General features: G+C 36.3%; 1 protein-coding gene across 1 annotated transcript in view; it reads right to left on the bottom strand.

The window, feature by feature from the left end:
• Positions 1 to 20,206, bottom strand: part of LUZP2 (leucine zipper protein 2) — a 386,482-nt gene that overhangs the window by 141,594 nt on the left and 224,682 nt on the right. Inside the window, exon 5 of the mRNA XM_070957545.1 lies at positions 10,418 to 10,480. Coding sequence (XP_070813646.1) covers positions 10,418 to 10,480 — 63 coding nt within the window. The remainder of the gene's footprint in view (positions 1 to 10,417; positions 10,481 to 20,206) is intronic.

Here is a 20,206-nt window from a genome sequence, read left to right on the forward strand (position 1 = left end):
GCTAAAAAGAAAAACATTTAAAACAGAAGGAAAGTAGAACAAACAAAAAAGTACAAATGACTTGCTCAGGACCACAACATCTCATTTTAAGTATCTTCAAAGAGCAGACTAAGGTTAGAGTGATGCTCTTCCTTTCTTTAGATATTGTCAAGTTGAAAGGATCAGGATCATGCATAAAGTTGTGGCATAGAAGATTTATTCAAACTTTTACACAAGAGTCTAGTCAACTAACAGTCAGCACTAAATTGGTGCTAGGTAAGGGTCAATGGTATTCAAGGGGAGGATGGGACTTGGATCTCTTGTGGCAATACAAGAACTCTAAACTGAGGACGTGTTTAACTCCACCACCACCACCCCAACTCTGCCTGCTCTTCTTCTGCAGAGACTTATGTAATATAATTTGTCATGTTATGGTTTTACTGGTGACCCATTGGATAGCTATGACTTGGAGATAGCATCATTATTTTTTCCTACTATATAGACACACAGAGAGGGAAACATACTGTACATACTAAATTAGTCCCTATTATTATCAGCAGAGAAACATCAATAGTAGGATAGTATAGTAAGCAGCATCAGCCCTGGGATCCTGGTTTTTGGCTTTTGTTTTTACTACATGAATTATTTCAGTCACCTTCCCTACAAGACTCTGTGCCTTCATTGCAGGTCCTAAATCTCTGTCCTGAAGCGTAGCCCTAGTTGATCACTAAATCCATAATCATATACCACCATTCCCTATTTTATCATGACTGTTTTAGTGAGGTAAAGCAAAGGACACCATTTCCTGTATTCTATAAAATAATAAATGAGGGCAGGCAAATGTTACACAACTAGAAGCAAGACAACTAACACTTATGGGATAGGTGAAAAAAATGCTAATAATAATACTACTGTGATGTTCCACTATTATCCATATTTTTGTTTGTTTTGTTTGTTTGTTTTATTAGGCTTATATGCCGCCCTATCTCCAACAGACTCAGGGCGGCTCACAACAATAAAAACTACAATAATCCATTATACAAAGTTAAAATGCCTAATTAAATCAGATAAAGCTAAAAAAAAAACCGTATAAAACCCCATCAGTCCAGGCCGGGGGACTCGAACAAGCAGGTTACTGTATTCGAAAAATTTAAATGCTGATCACATTAAGATTAACTGATATTCAAATTAGCATGGATGTTATTGAAAACCACTTTCAAGAACAATCTAACTTCTAGATGAAATGGCTTTGTTTATACTTTCTGCCTCAGAGTACTGTGGTATAAAAACTGAATCTCCCTAGAATTTTCTTTTCTACTTTTAAATATGCCTTTTAAACAGCAAAGAGTTTTAGCTATTAGATTCCACAAAGTAAAGACTATTGCTTTAACTGACTTTAGCTGGAATAAGCCTTATGATTCCCTAAGCATAATGTTCAGTTCAACATCTTTAAGGTAGATTGCAAACTGGCTCATTCTTTGGAATTAGTATGTGAATTTAACTCCTTAGCGTGTTTCCTTGCCTTCTCCAGTTCTCAGATTCTTTAAGTAATGGTCACTTTGCTACAGAACCTAATAAAATATATTGTTTGGCTTCTCTGCCAAAATAAATTTTTATTATCTCTCACAACAGCTACATCTATTGATATTTTCTACAAAAAAATAAAAATAAAACTGAGTCTTCCCAAAGCTTTTTTTAAAAAAACAAAAAACAAACAAAAAACAAAACAAGCAAAAAAAACACCTGGCTGAATTCAGGTTTGGTGGTGTCCTTGACAGTTCCAAGGAATGAGATGAGCTATAGAATTCAGATAGACAGAAATAATAAAGTCCTACTCAGGGCTGGAAACACCGAGCATATCTCAATGCAAGACACGGATGTGCCAATGCTTTGAGAACTGTTACTTGTATTCGGTTCAACCTGTTAAGTGTTGTTGTTTGGACCACTTGGGATTAGAGTGTCTCTATGGCCTTGATTATGGCCTTGCCCACAATTTTTCCAACCTGTAAATCTTAATGTTTGATGAGGAGACTTTAACATGTATAAATATGGAAACATTCTGTACTGTGGTCATTTTATCTCAGCAATCAAATGCTGGGTAGTGTGTCTTAAAAATAGAATAGATTTTTTTTTATTGGCCAAGTGTGATTGGACACACAAGGAATTTGTCTTGATTCATATGCTCTCAGTATACATAAAAATAAAAGATACATTTGTCAAGAATCATAAGGTACAACACTTAATGATAGTCATAGGGTACAAATAAGCAATCAGGAAACAATATCAATATAAATCGTAAGGATACAAGCAACAAAATTACAGTCATACAGTCATAAGCGGGAGGAGATGGGTGGTGGGAATGATGAGAAGATTAATAGTAGTGCAGGCTTAGTAAATAGTTTGACAGTGTTGAGGGAATTATTTGTTTAGCAGAGTGATGGCATTTGGGAAAAAACTGTTCTTGTGTCTAGTTGTTTTGGTGTGCAGTGCTCTATAGCGTCGTTTTGAGGGTAGGAGTTGAAACAGTTTATGTCCAGGATGTGAGGGGTCTGTAAATATTTTCACAACCCTCTTTTTGACTTGTGCAGTATACAGGCCCTCAGTGGAAGGCAGGTGGGTAGCAATTGTTTTTTCTGCAGTTCTAATTATTCTCTGAAGTCTGTGTCTGTCTTGTTGGGTTGCAGAACCAAACCAGACAGTTAGCAAGACCTACAGAAAAGAAAAGACTGGAGGAACGTAATAGCACTCTTCACAAATCATAAGAGATTAGGAAAAGAGAGCAAAATATTATTTCTTTGCTGACTGCAGTTAAAGAGCTTAGATATAATGGGAAATTATAGGAATAGTAAGCTGTCTTCTTCTCCCTTGTTTTATCTGTTAAAACAATTCTAGCTGTAGTTTTCATATACTGAGCAGAACATTGGCCAATCTCCAAACGTTATTGCATTCTATGACTTTATACTTCCAGACATCCTGTGATTTTGTGACAGTTCAATTGCTAGGATGGTTTACTAATAATAGGTCATTTTAGGTGGAATAAGTTCATTTACTTTTGTAAAACTATTTTAAGATACTCATGTCACCTGTGGTGAGGTAATTAAAGCTTGCAGAATGTCACTATGTTTCTCCAATCACTAGAACACACTTCTTATTTTCAAATCAGTCCCAAATAATAGCTATGACCTATTCTGTAATCTCTTATACAGAGTTCCTGTAAATATGAATTTGGAAGACTGTGTGAGTTGAACATCTTAGAGATGAAAAGTTTGGGATTTACATACTTGGTCACAGATTAAAACAGTCATTTTGTTTCAGATCACTTTTTGGGCAAAAGTATAACTAATTGCTTGGGTTAATCTAGAAATAGTGGTGCCTTTTTCATATATTCTTTATTAGTAACACATTTCACTCTGCTCTGCTTGACCTATGTGACTATTTTTTTTTTTTGAGGTAAAAAAATCATGTTTTACACATTTTATCAGTTCTCTCACTGTGCTGTCTGTCTGACATATTAAATTCTCTAAAACATTTCAAATGAGTCCTCGAGCAGTGGTTCATATTATATAATCTTCCTTTGAAGCACTTTTACAATTTCCTTAAAATATCTGCACTTTAAAATGGTGGTCTGTTGAAAGGTTTTCAAGAATCTCATTGAAAAGGAGACCCTTCTCTTTCCTCTTTCTAATTAAATACAGAGTAATTCACTACACCCATATCTTCTTTCCTCACTTGTTCACTTCTTCAGGTACCTCAAAAAATAAGGTGGTTTTATTTTTACACACTCTGTACAGGTTATACATACCAATTTTGGCTATTCCAAAGGTGTATAAAATAAATGAAGGCACATTCACCAAAGATTCTACCTAGTGGAAATATCAAGAGCCTAATGTGCATATTTCATTTCTTCATCTTTTCAGTTTGCAAAATAATGGTCTTAGTGGTGAGCCAATAAAAATTCAAAACTGGTATGGGAGAGAAGGAGAAAGAAGACCTCAAATGAAATATCTAGTTTTTAGTTGCTGACTCTATAAGGAGTTTTATAAACTTCAAAAATTTTCTCCACCTCAGATTTAGAAAATATGAATTTTGGTATACTGGTAATCTACCTTGTCTTCCTAGCTTCAATCAGTCTTCTGAGAGTTATGCATTTCTTTCAAGAACCATTATTATTCTATCTCCCCACTCCCAACAAAGTCTATGGTATGTATCCATGTAAATAAATATTTCACTGTTACATTTTGATCCCTTCATTAAAAGGGAGAGAGGGGAAAAGCTTAGAACTGAGAAAAGTGCATCAGAAAAGTGCATCATGATTAACTGAAAGGGAGCTTTATTCTTTTCCAATTAAGAAATCTACTAGTCCCCTTCTATCCTATCCTACCCTAACCCTATTTGTATCATACTAGCCTACTTCAATATTACTCAGTATGAATAAACAATAGTAGTAGTATTCAGTATATGTTTTTGCATATTGGATTAAAGGTAAAGGTTCCCCTTGCACATATGTGCTAGTCGTTCCCGACTCTACAGGGCAGTACTCATCTCTGTTTCAAAGCCAAAAAGCCAGCACTGTCTCTGTGGTCATGTGGCCAGCATGACTAAATGCCAAAAGCTTTTGGGGATTTGAACCGCTGAACTGCCGACCTTTCGATCAACAAGCTCAAAGTCTTAGCCATTGAGCCACCAATCCCTGCCTATTGGGTATACTGACATAAATCCTGTTTCTTTAAACCTTAAAATACAAGGATTATATTTTCTTCTGGACAAAAAAATTGTAGCCCTTAGACTGGGTCATTAAATCCAGTCATGATTATTTGCCAAGTTTCATGACATGGGTTAATAAATTATGGGAATTTAATGCTACCTTTTTAGCCTATCTTTGCTAAAAAGATATTTGCTGTTCATTCATTCTCTTTGATCATTCTACTCTCCGGTTCCATTATGCCTGTCCTGCATAGTAAAGGCAATAAACCACTGTTATATTCCAAGTATACGTGAAGGAACAACAGAATACAAGCAGAAGCCCTTGCCAATTTGGAATCTCGCTCAACATTTTTACATGGACCAAAGTATGACCACTTTGGTCATTGATCTGACATTCAGTACTGGGTCAGACAGTGTGTTCTAGTGAAAGAGCAAATTAATTTACCAGGGAAGAGAATGTGCAGATTTATAGCTCCCCTTCACATTTACATGTTTATCCTCAGAAGCCTGCTGAGTGCTGCCCCCTGAAAATTGGCAGAATGCAACAACCACAACAGGACAGTCAGACAGGTTTCAGAATTACTTAGCATCACAGGGACAGGACGTCACTAAAAGAAATATTAAATGTTGTCACTTTGGGCTGTCAAAAGTCTAAGAAATTCAGTGAAAAATAAATGGTCTATTTCTACCTCCTGATTTTTTATTGCAGGTTCATTCATTCATCTGTAACATTGAGGTAACGAGATGGGAAACTGCAAATGAGCAGAATGCTGGTTTTTCCCCCCCATCTCTTTTTTTTTCCCTGACATTTGTTACTGAGGAAGACATTTTTCTGGGCTAATATTTTTTTCCCAGGGCTGTCATCTTTTGCATTTGTTTGTACTTTTCTGCCTTTTCATCCTGAGGGAATGCATTAATCTCTAGTGAGACCTGTGCCTCTGCTATCAGAACGACAATTTTCATCTTTACAATATATTTCGGAAAAATCATTTATTCCAAGAAATTTCAGGGGGTAGAAAGAACTGCAATTCTGGATGAATATAGGAAGCAGAGAACATTCAGATTTAGTTGCTATATCGAGGCAAGATTGCTCTGAGCAAATAGTTTTGGATGAATTTTTGGACATTAAGAAAAAATAGTGCTGAGATATATATTAGGTTGGAAAATCTTCAATGGCATGATAGATATATATCTGTAGATTTAGATTTAGATTTATATCCTACCATTCTTCCGACAGCTCAATGCAATATAGATAGCAGCCCTTCCATTTTTTCTAATTATTAGTTTTGCTGAAATAAAAGGATAGATTGAGCTGAGATAGTTCCACTCCTAACAACTTAATTGCTATAAAACACAGCTCACCCATTCAAAAATTGCACCAGTCAATTATGTATTTTATTTTGCTCAGTTGATTTAGTCATTCTCAGCAATTTAAAACTGACCCAATTTTTTCTAAAGATGCTTGTTCTGCAATCTGTAGTGTTTTACTAAATTACAATGACCTTCCTATTTTACAAAGTCTTTTAGCTCAGTGTTTTGATTTGGAGCAAGGTGTTTTTATTATTTCACTGTGGGCTTCTGGGATTGCTCTTTGATTCTGCTGATTATTAAACAATGAATATTTAACATGCTCATAGCATATTGAAATGTCCAGGCACATGACATTTTGAAATGGCTAATCTTTCATGTTACCTCTTTCTTGAATGCATAGCTTCAACTTTAAAAAGAAATCTAACAAGTCACAAACAAACCCGTCCTTTCTCCTAGCAAGATTATCAAAGGGGGAAAAAAAAAAAGACTTAGATGGCTTAAAAGACTATCAGATCGATGAAATATTTCACCTGTTTTTCCTGCACATTTTTTCCTGTGCTTAAACAAGAAAATCTCTTTGCCATGAATCCTTAACTGGACTATCTAATCTACTTTCCATTTTCATTGCCAGGATAACATCTGCCACCATGGGGCCAAACTTTTCACATATTTATTTGGTGGTTGAGATATTAAAACTTCAGTGTGAAGTGTTGGAGGATATCCAGCAAATTATTTGTAGTCTACATTCAGCAGATACATACGAACACAAAAGGGATAATCACAGTGGATTCTCCAGAGCAAGACAGAGTGTCACTTAGCAATGAAAAGGGATAGCAGTTTAACACTGAAGGACTTTTTAGCTTTCTCATTGTTAACGTTAAATGCTTGCATTATATTTTTGTACAAATATGTTATTTTAATCTCTTTTGGCTAAGTTATGGATTATGTCTGATCTATTCATGTGGCTACATGTTGCTATCATAGTGTATATTCCCATGAGATGCTAAGATAAATCTGACATTAAGTATGGGTAAGCTACTTATCCATCAGTTTATTCCCCACTAAAACATCAAATTGTGGCACTTATAGTTGGTTGTTTATCAGACAACTTTTTTTATTGTTGACTGACATACTTTCTTAAAAATAAAATAAAGCCAAGTAAAATAAAATAAAGTAGTTGGTTATTTTGTCCCTGTTACAAAACCCATGCCTATTGGGTATATGGGGAAAAAACAAAGAAGAATAGAGATTGCAATGGAATGGTTTGATTAGACAGCCACTCTGGCTGTCCAGCTCTATTGCCAGAGGTCAGATGTTTGCATCTTATTACCCCCTATTCAAAGTATTGTTTAGATAAATAAATGGCAAACTATAATTTAACCAATGAACTAAATTTCAAATGTTTGTTAATTCTAATCACTTTAATTTGTCACAAGGATATGATCATTCAATCATTTAATTTCCTTAGTTTATTTTCATTGTTTGATAAAATGCTAGATGTCATTTCTCCTAGATGATGGAATAAGAATCTGCATTGAATCTACATTACAGTGTAATGTAGTCTACATTACAGTGTACTCCTCTATGTGTGTGATAAGAGGAAGAAATTGAGGGGTACTTAGTGCTCTCTGAGCTTGCTTGTTTTCTTGCAGACATTTCATTACCCTAATGAAACATCTGCAAGAAAACAAGGAAGCTTAGAGAGCACCAAGGATCCCTCTTTTCAACCCTGAGCTACAAATTTTCTCCTATAAGAAGAAAGTTGCTGAATGCATGGACAAATGTTTATTTGTATCTCAATTCATTCAATCCTGAATTGATCAATCCTAGTTAAAGTGTATCTGCTTTTGTAATTTAAAAATTTGAATCACTAAAACCTTTAGAGACAAAAAAGTAGCTGTCCCATGTGCTTATTTCATGTCTTATTACACACACACACACACGCGCGCGCGCACACACACACACACACACACACACACACACACACACACACACACATTCTATGATCTATCATATGTAGAGCTTCTTGATATCTCCTTTGGGGTTTTGGAAGTGAAAAAAATAAACTTTATAGAAAAAGCATAATCAAACAATGCATCTAAAAAACAGATATTTACAATGGGAGAAACCCATATATTGCATTTTTGCATAGCAGGGTACACCACAAAAGCTTAATTAATTTCATTTAAAGAACAAAATTCATAAAGATTCATTAGACACTGCTAAGCATTTAACTGAAGCCTTTCAGGCAGTCCCAAAGCAGTCTTCAGCTTCCATTTCATATTTTCTTCTTTTTAAGCATCTTTTTAAGCATTTTATGTGGGAAAAGAACATAGATTTTGCAAACTCCCTAAGTGACATTTTAATGCAATTCTCTTCCCAAAGAGGTTGGTGAGAGAGCATTTGGAAAATGAAATTGTCTTAGAGGAGCTGGTGGGTGACAAATGTTTCATCCAAGTTACTTTATAATATAAAGTGGCAGAAAAAAATCAGAGCCCTCTATGCTACCTTGGATCAAATATTTCAAACAGCTGGAGGTATTATACTCCCAAAATGTGCTAAACAATTTGAGATATTTTAAGAAAATCTCAAATGAGTTTATTTCTTAGTCACATATTTAGGTGAAAATTAAATGCAATATAGCAACAACAAGGAGTGGGGTTTTATTTGCAAGTTAATCCCCTTGTTCCCTTTCTTGATGCAGAGGAAATCAATGGATTTTTTTTTTTCTGTCACTGTAACTTTTCTTGAGGTTCCTTTGCTAAAACCTAAGAAGGTTTTAAACAAAAAAAAATAAATCATATTTATCATTCTGACTTCTATTAATAAGTATTAATACTTTATTATACTTATTCATCATTAATTTTGAAGTCTTTTTCAGTTTTCAAAACATTTTAGTATCTGGATGATTATATGGTGCCAGCCATAACTTTTGATGAACTATTGCATTACTTGGAACCCAAAAGAAGAATCTTTTATTTCAATTGTTCTGCCAAATTGTTTCATTTGGGCTGTAAATCAGCAGGACCATATCTCCAAATATTGTGGTTGTTTCAGGTTTTGGCCAAAACAAAATCCAGAGGGTGTTATGGCCAAGCAGGCCCAAACAAATGAACCTCATTCATCTCCTTTGTATTTCTCTGCATGGTTTTGATGTATCAGCCTACTGTCAATATTTCTTCTTTCTTTCTCTGTTTCACTTCCAAGATGTTTAGCTTCAAGCACAGCATGTTTAGTTTCTCCAGCTTCTCTTTCTCGCAATATTCTTCCCTTAGTTATCTATGCCCTTGGCTTCAAGGGTGGTACAGTTAGCAATTTCCTCACCTATTTCTTGATCTTCTTAGCACCTTCTTTTCTCCATCAACTCTTAGCCATAACTGATGTCATTGACTTCAAACATAGCCCACCCAACCAGCCTACCAATCATTCATCTTGTTTTTCCCATGGCCCTCCTTTTCTTCCTCCTTCTTAGTGTCATCACTAATGTTCTTACTTTTATGCTTATTCTCTTCACACAAAACACTTCTGCTGGAACACACATTTCAGACGAAATCTGAGAAGCACGTGTTATTTGGTTCAGAAGTGAGACATTGAAAACTATATAGTTTGTATATAGAATATTTTCTACCAACCAGAATTAAAAACTGAGACTAATCATCAGTAACTCAAATACTGAATTATTGAATAGTTGGTCAACTGGAATGAGTGCATTGGCTGACAATTTTTTCACTGATCTCCATGTCCATGAATGACCACAAAAGTGATGCAAGCATTGATTTTGCAGTTATAAATAAATTTTAGTGAGCACCCAAACTGGCAAATATTGAGAAATAACTATCAAAAAAATTCACATTAAAAGATAAAGTGCCTTTCAAGTCAAGTTTGAATCATGAGAATATTCATTTGACTGTTTTAGTAATAACATGGAAGTGATTTGTCATTATTTGCAGTCTGACTTATAATCATTATCCACTCTATGTAGTGTGTTCATATTCAGCCAGCATAACTAGTTATACAAATACATAACACATAACAAAATTATGAGAAAGAATCAGAAACTCCCAATAGTGTCTTTGCCAAGGTTATGATATAGTAAATCAAATATCCACGTAGTCTATATGTACCCACAAATTAGTAAACAGAGTTACTTTATGTTTAAATATTCAGGACAATTTATGGTATTAATTACAATTTTATAAGGGTTGAATGTTTAAATATTCAAAACTAGTTCTTTCTGTTGCAATATGTCATTTTAAATATATAATAAAACAACAGGAAATGTATTATTGGGAATACGCTAGGCATCTAATAAGACCTTTTTCTTTTTCCTATAAAAACAATTCATGAATACCATGTATTTGTTTCCTAACAAAAGTGTAGCCCTTATTCAACATCTTTCGGGAGGAAATGATACTAATCTCACCTCATTTTGGAGATCTCTGATCATTTTGCTTTTTCTCTCCATTTCGGACTTCAGAAAATTAATCTGGAAATATAAATTTGAAGAATTTATTGTAAATCTTACTCTAGGTAGGCTAATAAGGCAATAAAATAGTGTCTGTCTACTGTATGGCTACATTACTTCAGCTGTCAGCTAGGTTTCTTTCATTGCTCATTTTTACCGAGGCCAACTCCAGTTCTTTATTCATCTCAGTCTATTGTAAATCCAACATTTAACTATTTCTGCAAAGCCTTTTTGGATTTTCAGAATCACCGATTCATTGATAGCAAGACCCATCCACTCCTGGTATAGGTGTCTTTTGCCTCTTCTTAATTCTGAGTATTTTCTTTACTCCAGACCTATTCACCCAGAGTAGAAGAGTATTGTGGGCATACTCTGGAAGAAGACTTTGTTAAACATCTCAACAGACTATTTCACCATTTCCTCTGTTCAGATTAAAATAGGACTGTTTTCCTCCTGTCTCCACAAAAAAAGTGGAAAAAAGAAGTCAAATATTGAACCAGCCCTCATTCCTACAACCCCACATGCAAAGCTGCTATAGGATATAATTGTTAGCTTATTATTTATTTATTTTATTTATTTTATTTGTTTCCATTTCTATACCGCCCTTCTCCAAATAGGACTCAGGGCGGTGAACAGCCAAAGTAAAAAACAGAACATACAAAATTTAAAAACAGTATTAAAATAATTAAATATTTTGGCCGTAAATTAAAACAACCCAATTTAAAATCAATTTAAAATTTAACTCAAGCCAGCCCAGCTAGTTGAAATAAATAGGTTTTCAGGGCCCGACGAAAAATCCGGAGGTCTGTTATTGTACGTAACTCTGGGGGAAGGTTATTCCAGAGGGTGGGTGCCATCACAGAGAAGGCTCTCCCCCTGGGGGTCGCCAGCCGACATTGTCTGGCAGACGGCACCCTGAGGAGGCCCACTCTGTGCGAGCGTACTGGCCGGTGGGAGGCTATTGGTGGCAGAAGGCGGTCTCGTAAGTACCCCGGCCCTAAGCCATGGAGCGCTTTAAAGGTGGTCACCAACACCTTGAAGCGCACCCGGAAGACCACCGGGAGCCAGTGCAGCTCGCGCAGGAGAGGTGTCACATGGGAGCGCCTCGTCGCCCCCATAATCCCCCGCGCGGCCGCGTTCTGGACCAGCTGGAGTCTCCGGGTGCTCCCCAGGGGGAGCCCCATGTAGAGACCGTTGCAGTAGTCCAGGCGGGAAGTGACTAGTGCCTGAGTGACTGTGCGTAGAGAGTCCCGATCTAGAAAGGGGCGCAACTGGCGTATCAGGCAAACCTGATAAAAAGCCCCCCTGGCCACGGCCGTCAAATGATCTTCTAAAGACAGCCGTGCATCCAGGAGGACGCCCAAGTTACGAGCCCTCTCCATGGGGGTGAGTGATTTGCCCCCAATAACCAGAGATGGCGTCAGCTGGCTATATCGGGACGCTGGAAGCCACAGCCACTCGGTCTTGGAGGGGTTGAGTCGGAGCCTGTTTCTCCCCATCCAGGCCCGCACGGCCTCCAGGCACTGGGACATCACTTCAAGGGCATCGTTGCCCTTGACTATAAAATAGTCTTTCAAATAATACTTTTATTAATCCTGTACAGATAAATTAAAAGGATAGAATACATAAAATACTTAGGTAAAATATAGAAGTTTGCCTTCTCAAGGACTTTACTACTTTTATGTCTAACTAATTATTCATAATGAAAGGTTCTCTAGGAATTGTGATTTTTGTGTGTGATTCCAGAAATGATTAACAACAACAACAACAACAACAACAACAACAACAACAACAAGTTTATTGTCATTGTACATGTATACACAGTATACAACGAAATTCACTTAACACCCAAAGACCAGGTCCAACACACATAACAATCCCCAAACACATTCCCACCCACCACAATTCCCCACCCTAAACCACCCAAACATCCATACAACAGACCAAGTAATTTTTCCTGTATGGCTGTAAAAACACCTTTGAATTGTTTGCACAGGATCTATAGCAGCAGTTTATAACTGAATAGATTTTTTTTCACACACATTTATCTTGATAGAAATATATTATTGGACTGCCAACCTGCTTAATTCCAGGAATAACATTCCTGTTTATAGACTGCTTAAGTTAATAATAATAATAATAATAATAATAATAATAATAATAATAATAATAATAATAATAATAATAATAATAATAATAATATCTCTCCATGTTCTCAGCAGACTTCCAATAATTCTGAACAGCTTGATGAAGTTAGGCTAAAGTAAATTAATTTCACACATTTTTCCCAAATTACTTCAAAAGCTCTTAAGCAGGCTTTATTGGATTTCTTCTGCTAATTTTCTCTACTGTGCACCTTTATCATTCTTTTTCCCTCACTTTTTTCTTCCTCCTTTTTTCTTAAAAGAAGCATGGACAATATTTTAATGCAGCCCTCAGAATTATTTATGATGACTCACTTACTTTATAGGTGGGTTATTAATTCTTCAAAGCAATCCTGATAAAGCAGGAGAAAGTAGAAAGATCATAGTAGAAAGATCAAAGCTTCAATAGGTCTTCAAATCCAGGCTGCAAAGAGATAACAGCAGACAAACTCTCTGCTTACTTTCTAGTAAATGTCCAGATTTTTGCAGCCCAGATCAATGAATCTATTTTTATTTTCCAGCAGCTAGAGTTTCCCTATATTAGTATATTTAGAAATGTATAAAGGTAAAGGTTCCCCTCGCACATATGTGCTAGTCGTTCCCGACTCTAGGGGGCAGTGCTTATCTCTGTTTCAAAGCCAAAGAGCCAGCACTGTCCGAAGATATCTCCATGGTCATGTGGTCGGCATGATTAAATGCCAAAGGCACACAGAACACTGTTACCTTCCCACCAAAGGTGGTCCCTATTTTTCTACTTGCATTTTTTACGTGCTTTCAAACTGCTAAATTGGCAGAAGCTGGGACAAATAAAGGGAGCTCACCCCATTACGCAGCACTAGGGGTTCAAACCGCTGAACTGCCAACCTTTAGATCGACAAGCTCAGCATGGAGGGTTCTGCAAGGACATGTAGCATGAGAGGAAATGTTTTATTCAAAGCTGTTATATTGCAACTTCCAGTTGTTTTATTCATTTATTAAAAATGAGTGATCTTAAATATGTGAAAGCTTATCTTAACCCCACCCACCTACTGATGGGGTTCCAATGACACAAGTTTTCTGCTTTCACACTTTCAATGCTTTGGCAGGAGAGAAGCTGTGAGAGATCCAATACCAAGATTGCTTACCCAGATCTTGCATTATCAGGTTTCTTAATTATAGGAAAAGCTTTCCCTTTAAGCTTTTTCAGAATTCTGAATTATTATAACAAATTAGTAGATAGGTATCCTGTTCTCCCCAAAATAAGACATCCCCTGATAATAAGCCCAACTGGGCTTTTGAGTGCATGACAATAAGGCCAGATGCTTATTTCAGGGTTCAAAAAAATATAAGACAGGGTCTTATTTTTGGGGAAACATGGTATATTTTTGCATTGTTTTGTGTTATAAAAGCCATCCTGCATGTACAATAGTTTCTAACAAGGCTAGTATATGGAGTGGGGAAGGAGAGGAAAAAAAAACCCAAAGTGAACCTATTTTCTAGATCTACATTCCAAAATTTGCAGTGGTTTCCTAAAAGAAGAAAGAGACATTTTAAGAAAGCTTCTTTTTTAGAAGGGCAAAACTTCTTATCATGAGAAATGCAAAATAATGTTATTTTGCATTTCTCATGCAAAACAACAGCCATGTCTTGAGATTCTAAAATACATGCATCTTGAAACAGAGATTACAGTATAAATGCTATAAATGTGAGAACCAAGGTGTGCAAGATAAGCTTTAATGCATGACCATCTTGGAGATATGAACTTAACATGAGTCTCTTATTCTTGAAACATCTGGTTCTAGCATTATACGGATTGATTATAAATTATTTACATTGTCAGTGGAGAGAGACAAAAAGAATTTCTATACCCTGTCAAAGTAATCTCCAAGTGCAGAGTATAACCATTTGTTATTGACAACTCCCAGAATCCTTAATCACATACAGAAGATCTTCACTAGACAACTATCCTTTATCTGTGGAAGGCAACACAAGAGTTACTCAGCTGAATAATGCTGAGTGTGAGCAGAGAATTGGCAACCAACCTTTGGAAAAATTCTTCAATAAAATCATCTCTTGATTGCATTCTGATTTAAAGCAACTGTAAAAAAAAAAATCTTTTTCCCAATAATAGTCTTACTAGAATTATACTGCTCTCTTTTGCTCCACATTCTCCTTATAATGCTACCTTAGCACCTTAAATCATGAGATTATCCTGGATAAATTGTGTTTAATTTAAATGGGCAAATCTTAGCAAGTTATGCTGAAAGCAGAGAAATCTCAGAATGCTGAACTTGCATTTTTTAATGGTACCTGCAATTTTTTTTAAAATAAGCAAATATGTAAGGATTAAAAACATCAATATTCTAAAGTCAGCATAGATACTGTAGTACTACAAATTAGCTGAAATCTCAATTTAAGATTCAAACTTAGCAAACTTTTATTGGAATTTGAGTTTTCAAGGCAACAGGATTTGAATCAAACTGATTTGAAATTTTCTTTGAGAAATGAAACCATAAGTTAAGTTTGCCTGCAGCTGCTTCATTTTGTGGCCAAATGGGATGAAATGAGACTGAAAATAACAGGACTGAGAAATCTTTTAGAGGATATTAACTGTGCTGCCAAGTTTTGGCTGAATACCTCAAAGGTTATACTGTAGTAATTTCTTGAAATATCTCCTTCCTCTCTTTCAAAGCAGCAATAGCAGAGATAAAAATGATAAAGCCTACTAACCCACAAATCATTCAGCAAAGAGCCTTTACAAATGTTGTGCAGAAACAATGCTGAAAAATATCCTTCTGTAACTTAAAGTGTTTAAAAAGCAAGGTTTTATACATATCAAAGAACCACTGGCAATCTTGTTGACAAAGTTTATTGCCAAGGCTCTTATTTTTAGCTGTTGACTTGTTATGTACTGCTTGCTTGTTTGTTTGTTTGTTTTAATATTTTATGTATTTTCCTTCCTTTTCTTTCCCTCTCTTCTCCTCTTTGAAAAGTTTGGGAACCCTGCTTGCTTTCAATATTGTGATTATAGTGAACTATAATATATCCTATCTAACTCTTTCTTTCTTTCTTTCTTTCTTTCTTTCTTTCTTTCTTTCTTTCTTTCTTTCTTTCTTTCTTTCTTTCTTTCTTTCCACCTTTATGATGTAATAATGTTCTGGATTTTAGACTATTTTAGGCCACTCATGAAGTTATTCATTCCAAGAATAGGGGGGAAAACAGAGAAATGATAGAAAAAAAAAATAAGTAATTGGTTTGCATTTCGATTTACTTCAGGGAGGATAGAGAGAATTAAATGTTAGGTAAAGAGAGACTGAAATATCTGAAAAACCTCTGACACAGAGAATGTAGAAATAAATAAAGTAGGGTAACCTTGAAAAAGAATTTAGTAGGTATGATTGAAAATGCATGGAAGAAGGGCTTCGTTAAAACAGCTATGACTTTTTTCCCCAGTTTTAAAATAAAAAACATAATTAAAGAGACCCTATAGTTGTACCAAAACACCTTTTCCAAAATATTTGGAAAATATTGTTCTTGTAGATCTATTAATGATCATATATTAACTGGGTGAAGTAACCATATACAAAGCTTAAATCTTCTAACAAACCTGAAACATATGTAAACCAATAGCCACTGATTATCATTTATATCTAATACAGGAGTCACAAACCCTCTCCAGATTTTCTATAATCATCCTAATTTAATCATTTTCCCTCATATGTTTCAGATTTAATAAATAGACCATCACTGGTCTATAAAACCAAACAATTACTAGCAGGTTGAAAAAAGAGATAATGGTAGTCTTCATATGTATGAAAACAATTAAACTGTGCATGCTACATTAAGTTCTGAAAGAGAATTAAGCACATCCTGTCAGTTAATTTCTCCAAAGCACACCAGCTGTGCTGGTATATGCAAACAACAACAACCTTTATATTCTGTTCTCAATTGTTATGTTTCACTCTGAGCATAAGAAGTTGGAAATTGTATGCTGCTTTGACCTAGTGTCAGTTCAAACAGCTTATGTAAAAGCCATCCATCCATCCACATACATACATACATATATACATACATACATACATACATACATACATACATACATACATACGGGGTTTTTTTGGTGCCTCAGTCTTTGACTGCAGGTATCTACATGGATTAGATTCTGTAGTGTTCTTGGCAAAGGTTTTGGAAGTGGTTTGCCCTTGCCTCTTTCCTAGGGCTAACAGAGAATGACTGGCCCAAGATTACCAACTGGCTTTATGCCTAAAGCCAGACTGGAATTCACAGTCTCCCAATTTCTTCTCCGGTGTCCTGACCTCTATACCAAATTAACTCACATCACCAGCCAGTACAATATGCGGTATACACAATTATTATGAAGCACCTACTCACAATGCATTGCCAAAAACAGTAGTGGAATCTATATTTTTTTAAAAAGTTATCAAAAGGTTTACATAATTGCTTCTCTTTCTATGTTCAGGCTCTGAATGTAGTTGCTAATATAATATGGCACCTCCTACACATAAGGGACTTCAGGGAAGTTACTAAATCAAGTTTAGAACTGGCAGTTCCCAAGCTGCAATGTCAGTTTTAAAAATAATCCGGCAATCAATTCAATACTTCAGTGCAATGTAACTAGAAGAAAAGGCCAATGGATTTGAACGTCTTACGGATATAAGATAGAAATTGAATCTTCACTCTGAGCTTTTCCATACTTCACCCCTTAAATTGATGAACTCCTGTGCATAAACTAACTGGAAGTAAAGCCTGCTTAAAAATCCTTTTCTACATTTTATCCTCCTCTGCTTTGGCCATGATAATAATCTGATTTGCTACTATAGCTCCTGCCTGATGTATTTCCTTTCTTCTTTACCATTCCTGGATCAGTTTTAAAAAAAACAACAACAAAAACCTCTAGTTTTATTATTTGCCCTGTCACTTAGGCTACAAGGAAATTTCACCTGGTTAAAAATAAAACAATATAGACAGGTATGTGTCTTCACTATTCCAGTGTTCTATCAATGCAGTTATTGCAGGGGTGGGTTCTACTTACCTTTACTACCAGTTCACATTATGACATCCGGGTGGGTGGTCGGAGCCTCCCACCGCTTTTACTACCGGTTTGTAAGAACCAGACAGAACCAGGAGCAACCCACCACTGAGTTATTTGTTAAAAAATGGTTGTGGAGGGCAGAAGCAATGACCAGAAAGGACTTTCCTGCCGCAGTACACAAATAATGAATTAGAGTTGTTTGCCTACAATGAAATGAAGAGCAGCAGGAAATCAGGCAGACCATTTGAGTCGAAAAACACTTTGTTGTTGTTGGTGTTGGAAAAAGGTGGGTAGAAATTGCCTTCATGTAGACTGTGGATGAATAGAGAATGACATAGTGCATTCCTACATTGAGAAGTGGTCAGCAGCTCATACTCACAATGAGCAAGCTTGTTAGGAAGATGAGCCCTCCCTCAGAGGAAAATCTGCCCTGTTTTTACAGCTTCAACCTAGTATGCAATTGAAGTGCTTATCTAACTGTGCCATGTTGTGCATCCAAGAATTTCTGCTCAGCTTTTGCCAAGGCAGAAATTCTGCCACATTTTAGGGGAGAAAAAAATGAGAACAAACAATTCAGTGAGAATTCATGGAATATGGATTAAATAGAAGAAAATATTGGTAGCTCGGGTTGAGCTGTGGAGTCCTTGGTGCTCTCTGTGCTTTGTTGGTTGGTTGCTTGCAGGCATCTCATTACCCAAATAGGTAACATCATCAGTGCTAGTGAAGGTGAGGTTTACTCCACAGGGTGAGAAGGCAGGGTTCCCCAGGGACAAATTACAAACAACAGCTCAAAGCACCAATCCACAATATGGATTGAGCACAGGCTGGAGAGCTAACAATCATAGGAGAGCAAAACTGTCCTTCTTTGCAAGGTTCCTCTTTGAATGAAAATCTAGAATTCCCAGTTGAGAATTCTAGATTGCTGAGGGCTATCAGCAGCAAACTACTTCTGGAAATGTTGAGATGGACATGGGGTTCCTACGTCCCTCTAGAAGAAGCATTAGTGGTAGAAATCTTCCTTTCTGACTCTACCCCGCCACTTCGCCCTAAGCATAGAAAGGGACACATTTAATGATAGACAGGTGCCTCCCTGAGAAACAAAACCAGAAAATATGAATCTACATGTAAATAAGGCAGTCATGGATGGGAACACACACTAACACAATCTCTGTTGGTTGGCAGATCAACATGCACTCTTAAATGCCAGCTTTAAAAGCCTTTTCTTTTAAGTAACTGGTAGCTGAAACAATATTTAATTTATCAACCTTCCTGATAAAACTCCTCTTGGCCTTCCTGATGACCTTTACTAGCTGGTTCTTTTTTGCTGCTGGTGGTGGAACCCCAAACTCCTTAACCTGTCCTGGAAATTATTTCCTCTAAGCAAGTATTTATCTTGGAGCAGGGAACAGGAAATGAAATATGGTGGGCAGAATTCTATGTGACAGGTGCATTTTTTTTTCTTCCTTGTATTAGTTACTGACATGGAATGTGCAACGTGATTCATACTGCAAGTACATTTGTGTTGTCGACTGCAACCATATTTTTGAAAATGAAAATGCCTTGGCACTGGTATTTATATGCCCATCACTACTATTACTCTGATTTGCTATTCCTATTTACCAAATGCAAATGTGCCAAAATTGGAAGTAGGGACATACAACAGCACAAAAGCATCTCCAATTTGAAATGCATATTAGATGGCCCAAATTATTCATCGCCCAACAGGGAATTATCATCACTGAGCTTCAATTCAGTACAAAATGCATGGATTACAGCCAGCTAAGTGCACTAAAGAAATGAAACCATTTCTAATATTGTGGAGAAAGCAGGCTATAAATATAAAGAAGCCTCCAGATTGTGGATAAAGGATGTATAATAGAGTTGATTCAGAAATGTGCATAGCTAGCAAGCCTTTTTCCTCTTTGTTTTAGAAAATTAAGATCTAGTTCAGCATTTATATTCTTCAATATTACAGTATAAATGATTGGATTCTTCAACAGCAACAAACAAATCCTGAATTCATTGAAAAATTTACTCTAGATATGAAACAGAGGCCTGTATGGAATCTTGGTGGGCAATCTGGGGATCCTTCTAGAGTCGCAACTCCTGCTCGAAAAGCAGGTGGCAATCTTCTCTAGAAGAACTTTTGTGCAACTTTGTGTTTTGTGCCAGTTGCATCCTTTCCTGGATCATGAAGCCCTGTTCACAGTCACTCTTGCCCTGGTCATCTCCCAATTGGATCACTGCAATGTGTTCTATATGGAGCTACCCTTGAAGAATATTTGGAAGCTACAACTGGTACAGAATGCAGTGGAATGCTCTGGTGGCCCCTTCAGGTGGCACATGTGACACTGTTGTTACATGAACTGCACTGGCTACTAATTTGCTTCCAGGTTCAATTCAAGGTGTTGGTCTTCACCATTATAGACCTTTATGGCATGGGTACAGGGTATCTGATAAACCATTTTATCCTGATGGGACTAATCCTTCTCACTCCCTACAATGGAAAGTGTCTACTTTGGTTCCTATCAACCAAAAAATTTCAGTTGGTGGAATCCAGGAGAAGAACCT

The sequence above is a fragment of the Pituophis catenifer genome, unplaced genomic scaffold (genome assembly GCF_029215685.1).
Source record: "Pituophis catenifer annectens isolate HBS135680 unplaced genomic scaffold, rPitCat1.0.hap2 SCAF_1, whole genome shotgun sequence".
NCBI lineage: Eukaryota > Metazoa > Chordata > Lepidosauria > Squamata > Colubridae > Pituophis > Pituophis catenifer.